At 65.0% G+C, this 11,777-nt stretch overlaps 1 protein-coding gene across 1 annotated transcript; it reads right to left on the bottom strand.

Annotated features, from left to right (window-relative positions):
• Positions 1 to 815: 815 nt before the first annotated feature.
• On the bottom strand, positions 816 to 10,094 carry AMT (aminomethyltransferase). The gene is made up of 9 exons (XM_069735966.1): positions 9,960 to 10,094; positions 5,839 to 6,009; positions 5,684 to 5,764; positions 3,716 to 3,847; positions 3,575 to 3,647; positions 3,342 to 3,487; positions 3,083 to 3,263; positions 2,854 to 3,009; positions 816 to 1,640 (listed from the first exon to the last, which is right to left on the bottom strand). The coding sequence occupies exons 1-9, from the start codon at positions 10,032 to 10,034 to the stop codon at positions 1,462 to 1,464; spliced, it is 1,194 nt and encodes a 397-aa protein (XP_069592067.1). The 5' UTR covers positions 10,035 to 10,094; the 3' UTR covers positions 816 to 1,461.
• Between the last annotated feature and the right edge of the window lie 1,683 nt (positions 10,095 to 11,777).

An 11,777-nucleotide genomic window follows, 5' to 3' on the forward strand; every position in this document is an offset into this window, starting at 1 on the left:
GTAGCATCACCTGGAGACCGCTGCGGGGAGAGGGGCGGCATCACCTAGAGACCTCTGCGGGGAGAGGGGCTGCATCACTTGGAGACCTTTGCGGGGAGAGGGGCGGCATCACCTAGAGACCTTTGCGGGGGGAGGGGTGGTATCACCTGGAGACCTTTGCGGGGAGAGGGGCGGCATCACCTAGAGACCTCTGCGGGGAGAGGGGAGGCATCACCTAGAGACCTCTGCGGGGAGAGGGGCGGCATCACCTAGAGACCTCTGCGGGGAGAGGGGCAGCATCACCTGGAGACCTTTGCAGGGAGAAGGGCGGCATCACCTAGAGAACTCTGCGGGGAGAGGGGCGGCATCACCTAGAGACCTTTGCTGGAAGAGGGGCTGTATCACCTAGAGACCATTGTGGGGAGAGCAGTGGTTGCGCCCCGTGCGGGGAGGAGAGTAATGGCAGCGTCCATTGTTAATTGTGATGGGTCTCGCTCTGATGTTCGGGATCTTCAGCTTATAAATAGGTTACTGTAGCTCCGCCCTCTTGGAGAATTGCTGCCCCCTCCCCCACAGTACACATCATCATCTGGGGTGGATGGAGATTTTATCACTTGCCCACCGGGGTCCCGTTTCCATTACCGGCAGCATTGACTCCTGCAGCTTCAGGGCTGCAATCTCCCAGCATGCATTGCTAGCAGCAGCAGAGTGAGCGCAGCTCTGGTGTATAATGCGTTCTATAGATTATGGGGTGGGGCCTCACTACACTCCGCCCTCTCGCTAGGAGGGTCTATCCTGGCCCCCCAGTGATGACATCATGAAGACACAGCAGGGAGTCCAGGAGGCAGATTTTATTGTTAGTGTTCACCGCTCCTAGTGGCAGCCCCATGTAAGAGAAGCCCCAATCCCCCGCCACGGTCCTGTGTGGGGGAGGGGCAATAATACTGGCGCTCGGCTTATTCACACATTTTCAGGCTTAGTATTTGGCGCAGATTTCACTTTCAGGCTTAAAATGAGAATGGCGCCAAATGTGGATAGGAGCGAGGGCGGGATGAAGCGCCACTCCCTGCACCCGGCCCCCGCAGGGGCATCTGCCCAACCTGCAGCAGCAAACGGGGAGGAGCTGAAGTTGTGAGGGCGGCGCCTACAGCATCCAATCAGGACGCCTCAGATGATTGGTTTCTGGGGGCCACGCGTGGCGGGCCCTTGGATCATTGCTCATTATCTACAGCGATTAGTGGCTACAGTCCTACAGTGGGGGGCCGGGGCCCCTGGAATGGCGACAATACTTGGCACTGTAGTCCCTGAGAAGTAACACCTGAGCAGCAGGGCCCCAAGAACGGCAGGGCCCCAGTCAGGGGGGGTCCTGGTCTTAAAGTCATGGAGGTCCTGCTATTCTGGGAGGGGGTCCCGCTATTGGGGGGATTCCTGCTCTTTGGGGGGGATTCCTGCTCTTTGGGGGGGTTCCCGCTATTCGGGGTGTTACTTTATATTATAATATTTGGACGGCAGGAATGGCATTTTGCAGGTTGCGCCGTCCACCATTTTTTTCCGGACGTCCAGGTGCAGCGCTGTTCCCGGTTTGGCGAACTCCGGCTCCACGTATCCCATCGCCACGTTCACCCGTAAGGAGGGGGAGGGGCAGCCACTGGTCACTTCACCTGCAGAGAGGAAATGGTTAACGACGTCGTCCAACTACAAACGCTGCTGCTGACATCGCGCCTGTTCTGCCCAGTGCCGATCTCTGACCCTCGGGCAGCGCCGCGCACACTCAGGACCTGCCGATACCGGCCGTAACCTCAGCCGGGCAGACACCGAAGCCCTGGACATAAGAGACGCAGGGTCCGGCTGGAGACCCCAGAACGAGTGAACCTTCCTCCTCCCCTGACTCTGACCGCACACACCCTCCTCCTCCTCCCCGCCTGCCGGCACTGACCGCACACACCCTCCTCCTCCCCACCTGCCGGCACTGACCGCACACACCCTCCTCCTCCCCACCTGCCGGCACTGACCGTACACACCCTCCACCTGCCGGCACTGACCGCACACACCCTCCTCCTCCCCGCCTGCCGGCACTGACCGCACACACCCTCCTCCTCCCCGCCTGCCGGCACTGACCGTACACACCCTCCACCTGCCGGCACTGACCGCACACACCCTCCTCCTCCCCACCTGCCGGCACTGACCGCACACACCCTCCTCCTCCCCACCTGCCGGCACTGACCGCACACACCCTCCTCCTCCCCGCCTGCACTGACCGCACACACCCTCCTCCTCCCCGCCTGCACTGACCGCACACACCCTCCTCCTCCCCGCCTGCACTGACCGCACACACCCTCCTCCTCCCTGCCTGCACTGACCGCACACACCCTCCTCCTCCTCCCCACCTGCCGGCACTGACCGCACACACCCTCCTCCTCCCCGCCTGCACTGACCGCACACACCCTCCTCCTCCCCACCTGCCGGCACTGACCGCACACACCCTCCTCCTCCCCGCCTGCACTGACCGCACACACCCTCCTCCTCCCCGCCTGCACTGACCGCACACACCCTCCTCCTCCCTGCCTGCACTGACCGCACACACCCTCCTCCTCCTCCCCACCTGCCGGCACTGACCGCACACACCCTCCTCCTCCCTGCCTGCACTGACCGCACACACCCTCCTCCTCCCTGCCTGCACTGACCGCACACACCCTCCTCCTCCTCCCCACCTGCCGGCACTGACTGCACACACCCTCCTCCTCCTCCTCCCTGCCGGCACTGACTGCACACACCCTCCTCTGCCTCGCCGGCACTTGCTGCCGACACCCGCCCATTCACCTGGCACTCGGCCCCGGCAGCACCGTCGCTGATGACGCCCTCACAGGCACTCACCAATGACGCGCCCCTCCAGGTTCAGGATCGGCGTCTGCTGGCGGGCCGGAGGCCCCGTGGACGTCAGCCCCACACGTTTCCGTGCCACCCTTCCTTTAATCTGGGGCACGATAATGGAGGCTCCGGGGAAATCCATGGCGGCTCTGCGGCGTTTCCCTAGGAGAGTAGATGATCAATACACTGGGGTCGGCTCACATCCCTATGACAAAACTGCTGGGCCCTCACCCACCGATCGTCCACACCAGACTCGCCTCCACCGGGCTGGTGGTCTCATCAATGTCATTGCCATACAGGCACAGGCCGGCCTCCAGGCGTAGACTGTCCCGGGCAGCCAGACCCGCCAGCTTCACCTCTGCGCTCTGCAGGAGCCTCTCCGCCAACTCCACCGCTCTGTCACCGGGCACTGAGATCTGCGGGGACACGGGAGGCCATGATGGGCCGCATGCTGCGCTCCTGACATGGTGCTGCTGGGGGTCCGGCCCACCTACCTCCACCCCGTCCTCCCCCGTGTACCCGCACCGGGTCACTCTGCAGCCAGCGATCCCGAACACCGCGGTGGTGATGCCACTCATGAAGGTCAGCCGCGAGAGGTCATCGCTGAGTCCGGCCCGGAGGACGTCAGCCGTGGAGGGTCCTGGAGAAAAAGATCGAACTGTCATCAGGCGCTGGAGCCGGCGGGGTCTCCTCAGCACATCATGGCAGCCGCGCAGCGAGGCCTCACCTTGGAGAGCCAGCAGAGCGCAGTCCACAGGCTCCAGCGCAACGTCCCGGCCACGGAAATCCTGCAGCTTGTTCTGGTGGAGGCAGAGACAGGTGAGGGTCCCGGCAGCGAGGATGCCACCACCAAGATGGAGGCCGTTACCTGCATGTGGGCGGAGTCCTTCTCAGCGCAGCCGGCGTTGGACACAACATAGAGGAAACTGTCCGAAGCGTTATTCACGATCAGGTCATCAATGATCCCCCCGTCATCATTAGTGAGGAGCGACAGCGACCCCTGCAGAGAGGCCACGGATCAGCATCCTGACAACCAGCCCAGGAGGAGGGGTTGTCAGATGACATCACTGATGTGAGGTGTTCTGCCCCGCCCCCTGCTGGTGACATCACTGATGTGAGGTGTTCAGCCCCACCCCTGCTGGTGACATCACTGATGTGAGGTGTTCAGCCCCGCCCCTGCTGGTGACATCACTGATGTGAGGTGGTCAGCCCCGCCCCTGCTGGTGACATCACTGATGTGAGGTGGTCAGCCCCTCCCCTGCTGGTGACATCACTGATGTGAGGTGGTCAGCCCCTCCCCTGCTGGTGACATCACTGATGTGAGGTGGTCAGCCCCGCCCCTGCTGGTGACATCACTGATGTGAGGTGGTCAGCCCCGCCCCTGCTGGTGACATCACTGATGTGAGGTGGTCAGCCCCGCCCCTGCTGGTGACATCACTGATGTGAGGTGGTCAGCCCCGCCCCTGCTGGTGACATCACTGATGTGAGGTGGTCAGCCCCGCCCCTGCTGGTGACATCACTGATGTGAGGTGGTCAGCCCTGCCCCTGCTGGTGACATCACTGATGTGAGGTGGTCAGCCCCGCCCATGCTGGTGACATCACTGATGTGAGGTGGTCAGCCCCGCCCATGCTGGTGACATCACTGATGTGAGGTGGTCAGCCCCGCCCCTGCTGGTGACATCACTGATGTGAGGTGGTCAGCCCCGCCCATGCTGGTGACATCACTGATGTGAGGTGGTCAGCCCCGCTCATGCTGGTGACATCACTGATGTGAGGTGGTCAGCCCCGCCCATGCTGGTGACATCACTGATGTGAGGTGGTCAGCCCCGCCCATGCTGGTGACATCACTGATGTGAGGTGGTCAGCCCCGCCCATGCTGGTGACATCACTGATGTGAGGTGGTCAGCCCCGCCCCTGCTGGTGACATCACTGATGTGAGGTGGTCAGCCCCGCCCCTGCTGGTGACATCACTGATGTGAGGTGGTCAGCCCCGCCCCTGCTGGTGACATCACTGATGTGAGGTGGTCAGCCCCGCCCCTGCTGGTGACATCACTGATGTGAGGTGGTCAGCCCCGCCCCTGCTGGTGACATCACTGATGTGAGGTGGTCAGCCCCGCCCCTGCTGGTGACATCACTGATGTGAGGTGGTCAGCCCCGCCCCTGCTGGTGACATCACTGATGTGAGGTGGTCAGCCCCGCCCCTGCTGGTGACATCACTGATGTGAGGTGGTCAGCCCCGCCCCTGCTGGTGACATCACTGATGTGAGGTGGTCAGCCCCGCCCATGCTGTTAACATCACTGATGTGAGGTGGTCAGCCCCGCCCATGCTGGTGACATCACTGATGTGAGGTGGTCAGCCCCGCCCATGCTGGTGACATCACTGATGTGAGGTGGTCAGCCCTGCCCCTGCTGGTGACATCACTGATGTGAGGTGGTCAGCCCTGCCCCTGCTGGTGACATCACTGATGTGAGGTGGTCAGCCCTGCCCCTGCTGGTGACATCACTGATGTGAGGTGGTCAGCCCCGCCCATGCTGGTGACATCACTGATGTGAGGTGGTCAGCCCTGCCCCTGCTGGTGACATCACTGATGTGAGGTGGTCAGCCCCGCCCCTGCTGGTGACATCACTGATGTGAGGTGGTCAGCCCTGCCCCTGCTGGTGACATCACTGATATGAGGTGGTCAGCCCCGCCCCTGCTGGTGACATCACTGATGTGAGGTGGTCAGCCCCGCCCCTGCTGGTGACATCACTGATATGAGGTGGTCAGCCCCGCCCCTGCTGGTGACATCACTGATGTGAGGTGGTCAGCCCCGCCCCTGCTGGTGACATCACTTGCCTGGTTTGGCTTCAGTTCCGCGATGTCACCGACTACGAGGCTTTCTATGAAGGCGATACGATCCTTTCCATGGATCCGGGTCTGTGAGGCGGAGACGTGCGGTGAGTCGGGTGGATGTTACCGGCGCCGGTTCACGTTATCGTTGCTGCGTTTACCTGGAGCATGTGAGAGACGTCGAACAGCGAGCAGCGGTGGCGGGTGTGCAGGTGCGAGGCCACGTGACCGTCCGCGTACTGCACCGGGAGGCTCCAGCCCGAGAACTCCACCATCCTCCCGCCATGGGCGCGGTGAAAGTCGTAGAGCGCGGTGCGGCGGGGCCCCGCCCCCTACGGTAACAGATACAGATAATGTATTCATGGGTAAAATAGCCGGGATCCAATCACAGAGCGAGGATCAGAATATTAACCTGAGGGGCTGCTCTAGAAATCTGACCCCCCGGGGACGCTATAAATCAGGACTGTACACACAGAAAGCTGCTCACAGACTGAGGGGAAACCACGCTGGTGGGATCCCGGTCCATACCCCCCGCAGGGGGCAGAGTGCCGGACTGCACAGTCCACATATTCCTGCCCCTCCCCCAGAGCACCGTGCCCCTCCCCCAGAGCGACCGTGCCCCTCCCCCCAGAGCGACCGTGCCCCTCCCCCCAGAGCACTGTGCCCCTCCCCCCAGTGACCATGCCCCTCCCCCCAGAGCACCGTGCCCCTCCCCCAGAGCGACCGTGCCCCTCCCCCCAGAACACCGTGCCCCTCCCCAGAGCGAACGTGCCTCCCCCAGAGCACCGTGCCCCTCCACCAGAGCGACCGTGCCCCTCCCCCTGAGCGACCGTGCCCCTCCCCCAGAGCGACCGCGCCCCTCCCCAGAGCGACCGTGCCCCTTCCCCAGAGCGACCGTGCCCCTTCCCCAGAGCGACCGTGCCCCTCCCCCAGAGCGACCGTGCCCCTCCCCCAGAGCGACCGTGCCCCTCCCCCAGAGCGACCGTGCCCCTCCCCCAGAGCGACCGTGCCCCTCCCCCAGAGCGACCGTGCCCCTCCCCCCAGAGCGACCGTGCCCCTCCCCCAGAGCGAACGTGCCCCTCCCCCAGAGCACCGTGCCCCTCCCCCAGAGCGAACGTGCCCCTCCCCCAGAGCGAACGTGCCCCTCCCCCGAGCACCGTGCCCCTTCCCCAGAGCGACGTGCCCCTCCCCCAGAGCGACCGTGCCCCTCCCCCAGAGCGACCGTGCCCCTCCCCCCAGAGAGAACGTGCCCCTTCCCCCAGAGCACCGTGCCCCTCCCCCAGAACGAACGTGCCCCTCCCCCAGAGCGAACGTGCCCCTCCCCCAGAGCGAACGTGCCCCTCCCCCGAGCACCGAGCCCCTCCCCCAGAGCGACGTGCCCCTCCCCCAGAGCGACCGTGCCCCTCCCCCAGAGCACCGTGCCCCTTCCCCAGAGCGACCGTGCCCCTCCCCCAGAGCGACGTGCCCCTCCCCCAGAGCGACCGTGCCCCTCCCCCCAGAGCGACCGTGCCCCTCCCCCAGAGCGACCGTGCCCCTGCCCCAGAGCACCGTGCCCCTCCCCCAGAGCGACCGTGCCCCTCCCCCAGAGTGACCGTGCCCCTCCCCCAGAGTGACCGTGCCCCTCCCCCAGAGCGACCGTGCCCCTCCCCCAGAGCGACCGTGCCCCTCCCCCCAGAGCGACCGTGCCCCTCCCCCAGAGCACCGTGCCCCTCCCCCAGAGCACCGTGCCCCTCCCCCAGAGCGAACGTGCCCCTCCCCCAAAGCGAACGTGCCCCTCCCCCCAGAGCACCGTGCCCCTCCCCCAGAGCACCGTGCCCCTCCCCCAGAGCGAACGTGCCCCTCCCCCAAAGCGAACGTGCCCCTCCCCCCAGAGCACCGTGCCCCTCCCCCAGAGCACCGTGCCCCTCCCCCAGAGCGACCGTGCTCCTCCCCCAGAGCACCGTGCCCCTCCCCCCAGAGTGACCGTGCCCCTCCCCCAGAGCAACCGTGCCCCTCCCCCCAGAGCGACCGTGCCCCTCCCCCAGAGCACCGTGCCCCTCCCCCAGAGCGAACGTGCCCCTCCCCCCAGAGCACCGTGCCCCTCCCCCAGAGCACCGTGCCCCTCCCCCCAGAGTGACCGTGCCCCTCCCCCAGAGCGAACGTGCCCCTCCCCCCAGAGCATCGTGCCCCTCCCCCAGAGCGACCGTGCCCCTCTTCCAGAGCACCGTGCCCCTCCCCCCAGAGCACCGTGCCCCTCCCCCCAGAGCATCGTGCCCCTCCCCCAGAGCGACCGTGCCCCTCCCCCAGAGCACCGTGCCCCTCCCCCAGAGCGACCGTGCCCCTCCCCCAGAGCACCGTGCCCCTCCCCCCAGAGTGACCGTGCCCCTCCCCCAGAGCACCGTGCCCCTCCCCCCAGAGTGACCGTGCCCCTCTTCCAGAGCACCGTGCCCCTCCCCCCAGAGTGACCGTGCCCCTCCCCCAGAGCGACCGTGCCCCTCCCCCCAGAGCATCGTGCCCCTCCCCCAGAGCGACCGTGCCCCTCCCCCCAGAGCACTGTGCCCCTCCCCCAGAGTGACCGTGCCCCTCCCCCAGAGCACCGTGCCCCTCCCCCCAGAGTGACCGTGCCCCTCCCCCCAGAGCATCGTGCCCCTCCCCCAGAGCGACCGTGCCCCTCCCCCAGAGTGACCGTGCCCCTCCCCCAGAGGGACCGTGCCCCTCCCCCAGAGCGACCGTGCCCCTCCCCCAGAGCGACCGTGCCCCTCCCCCAGAGCGACCGTGCCCCTCCCCCAGAGTGACCGTGCCCCTCCCCCAGAGCACCGTGCCCCTTCCCCAGAGCGACCGTGCCCCTCCCCCCAGAGCGACCGTGCCCCTCCCCCAGAGCGACCGTGCCCCTCCCCCAGAGCGAACATGCCCCTCCCCCAGAGCGACCGTGCCCCTCCCCCAGAGCGAACGTGCCCCTCCCCCAGAGCGAACGTGCCCCTCCCCCAGAGCGACCGTGCCCCTCCCCCAGAGCGACCGTGCCCCTCCCCCAGAGCGACCGTGCCCCTCCCCCAGAGTGACCGTGCCCCTCCCCCAGAGCACCGTGCCCCTCCCCCAGAGTGACCGTGCCCCTCCCCCAGAGCACCGTGCCCCTCCCCCAGAGGGACCGTGCCCCTCCCCCAGAGCGAACGTGCCCCTCCCCCAGAGCGACCGTGCCCCTCCCCCAGAGTGACCGTGCCCCTCCCCCAGAGTGACCGTGCCCCTCCCCCAGAGCACCGTGCCCCTTCCCCAGAGCGACCGTGCCCCTCCCCCCAGAGCGACCGTGCCCCTCCCCCAGAGCGACCGTGCCCCTCCCCCAGAGCGACCGTGCCCCTCCCCCAGAGTGACCGTGCCCCTCCCCCAGAGCACCGTGCCCCTTCCCCAGAGCGACCGTGCCCCTCCCCCCAGAGCGACCGTGCCCCTCCCCCAGAGCGACCGTGCCCCTCCCCCAGAGCGACCGTGCCCCTCCCCCAGAGTGACCGTGCCCCTCCCCCAGAGCACCGTGCCCCTTCCCCAGAGCGAACGTGCCCCTCCCCCAGAGCGACCGTGCCCCTCCCCCAGAGCGACCGTGCCCCTCCCCCAGAGCGACCGTGCCCCTCCCCCAGAGTGACCGTGCCCCTCCCCCAGAGCACCGTGCCCCTTCCCCAGAGCGACCGTGCCCCTCCCCCCAGAGCGACCGTGCCCCTCCCCCAGAGCGACCGTGCCCCTCCCCCAGAGCGAACATGCCCCTCCCCCAGAGCGACCGTGCCCCTCCCCCAGAGCGAACGTGCCCCTCCCCCAGAGCGAACGTGCCCCTCCCCCAGAGCGACCGTGCCCCTCCCCCAGAGCGACCGTGCCCCTCCCCCAGAGCGACCGTGCCCCTCCCCCAGAGTGACCGTGCCCCTCCCCCAGAGCACCGTGCCCCTCCCCCAGAGTGACCGTGCCCCTCCCCCAGAGCACCGTGCCCCTCCCCCAGAGGGACCGTGCCCCTCCCCCAGAGCGAACGTGCCCCTCCCCCAGAGCGACCGTGCCCCTCCCCCAGAGCGAACGTGCCCCTCCCCCAGAGCGACCGTGCCCCTCCCCCAGAGCGAACGTGCCCCTCCCCCAGAGCGACCGTGCCCTGTCCTGACCCCACCCCCCAGGAACCGCCCCTTACACTGACCACTCCCCAGAGACCGCCCCGTCCTGACCCCGCCCCCAGAGCTCCGGACCGGACCGGGCAGACTCTGCGCAGTCGCAGGTGACATGGAATCCTCCCGATTACTGCTCGGTCCTCTGCTGACTGACCGCCTCCCGTCCCCGGTACCTGGCCCCCGCTGTAGCTCCGCTCCTGCCCCCCGGGGCTCCGGAGCCGCGCATTGATCGCCCGCAGCCAGCGCATCGCGTCCGTTCACCACCACCAGAGCCGCCGTCTGCGCCAAGACCACGCCTCCATCACCCAATGCGCATGCGAAGAACACGCGCCCCAGTCAAAAGCCAATGAGCTACAGTAGGCTGCGCATGCGTGGAATTGTCAGCTGCCATAATAGTCACTCCGGGGACCGAGCTGCGGGGCCGCGAACATCACGGTGCATGTTTTCTGGACGGTTAATAAAGATTCTCGGAGAGAACAAACCATTATTACTGGCGCCTGCAACCCAGAGCCCCGACATGAGATCATCTGCCGGACTGGGGGAATCGGGGGTCCTCAGGGGAGGGGTCTGCAGCCTCAGAGACCACCACAGCTGAGGCTACACAGCAGACAAGGGGCTCCTCCCCCTATAATCAGTGCAGGCTCCTCCTATAATCAGTGCAGGCTCCTCCCCCTATAATCAGTGCAGGCTCCTCCCCCTATAATCAGTACAGACTCCTCCTATAATCAGTACAGGCTCCTCCCCCTATAATCAGTACAGGCTCCTCACCCTATAATCAGTGCAGGCTCCTCCCCCTATAATCAGTACAGGCTCCTCCTATAATCAGTGCAGGCTCCTCCCCCTATAATCAGTACAGGCTCCTCCTATAATCAGTGCAGGCTCCTCCCCCTATAATCAGTACAGGCTCCTCCTATAATCAGTGCAGGCTCCTCCCCCTATAATCAGTGCAGGCTCCTCCCCCTATAATCAGTACAGGCTCCTCCCCCTATAATCAGTGCAGACTCCTCCCCCTATAATCAGTACAGGCTCCTCCCCCTATAATCAGTACAGGCTCCTCACCCTATAATCAGTACAGGCTCCTCCCCCTATAATCAGTGCAGACTCCTCCCCCTATAATCAGTGCAGGCTCCTCCCCCTATAATCAGTACAGGCTCCTCCTATAATCAGTGCAGGCTCCTCCCCCTATAATCAGTACAGGCTCCTCCTATAATCAGTGCAGGCTCCTCCCCCTATAATCAGTACAGGCTCCTCCTATAATCAGTGCAGGCTCCTCCCCCTATAATCAGTGCAGGCTCCTCCCCCTATAATCAGTACAGGCTCCTCCCCCTATAATCAGTGCAGACTCCTCCCCCTATAATCAGTACAGGCTCCTCCCCCTATAATCAGTACAGGCTCCTCCCCCTATAATCAGTGCAGACTCCTCCCCCTATAATCAGTACAGGCTCCTCCCCCTATAATCAGTACAGGCTCCTCACCCTATAATCAGTGCAGGCTCCTCCCCCTATAATCAGTACAGGCTCCTCCTATAATCAGTGCAGGCTCCTCCCCCTATAATCAGTGCAGGCTCCTCCCCCTATAATCAGTACAGGCTCCTCCTATAATCAGTGCAGGCTCCTCCCCCTATAATCAGTACAGGCTCCTCCTATAATCAGTGCAGGCTCCTCCCCCTATAATCAGTGCAGGCTCCTCCCCCTATAATCAGTGCAGGCTCCTCCCCCTATAATCAGTGCAGACTCCTCCCCCTATAATCAGTACAGGCTCCTCCTATAATCAGTGCAGGCTCCTCCCCCTATAATCAGTGCAGGCTCCTCCCCCTATAATCAGTACAGGCTCCTCCTATAATCAGTACAGGCTCCTCCCCCTATAATCAGTGCAGGCTCCTCCCCCTATAATCAGTACAGACTCCTCCTATAATCAGTACAGGCTCCTCCCCCTATAATCAGTACAGGCTCCTCCCCCTATAATCAGTACAGACTCCTCCCCTATAATCA

This window comes from Ranitomeya imitator, chromosome 8 (assembly GCF_032444005.1).
Source record: "Ranitomeya imitator isolate aRanImi1 chromosome 8, aRanImi1.pri, whole genome shotgun sequence".
NCBI lineage: Eukaryota > Metazoa > Chordata > Amphibia > Anura > Dendrobatidae > Ranitomeya > Ranitomeya imitator.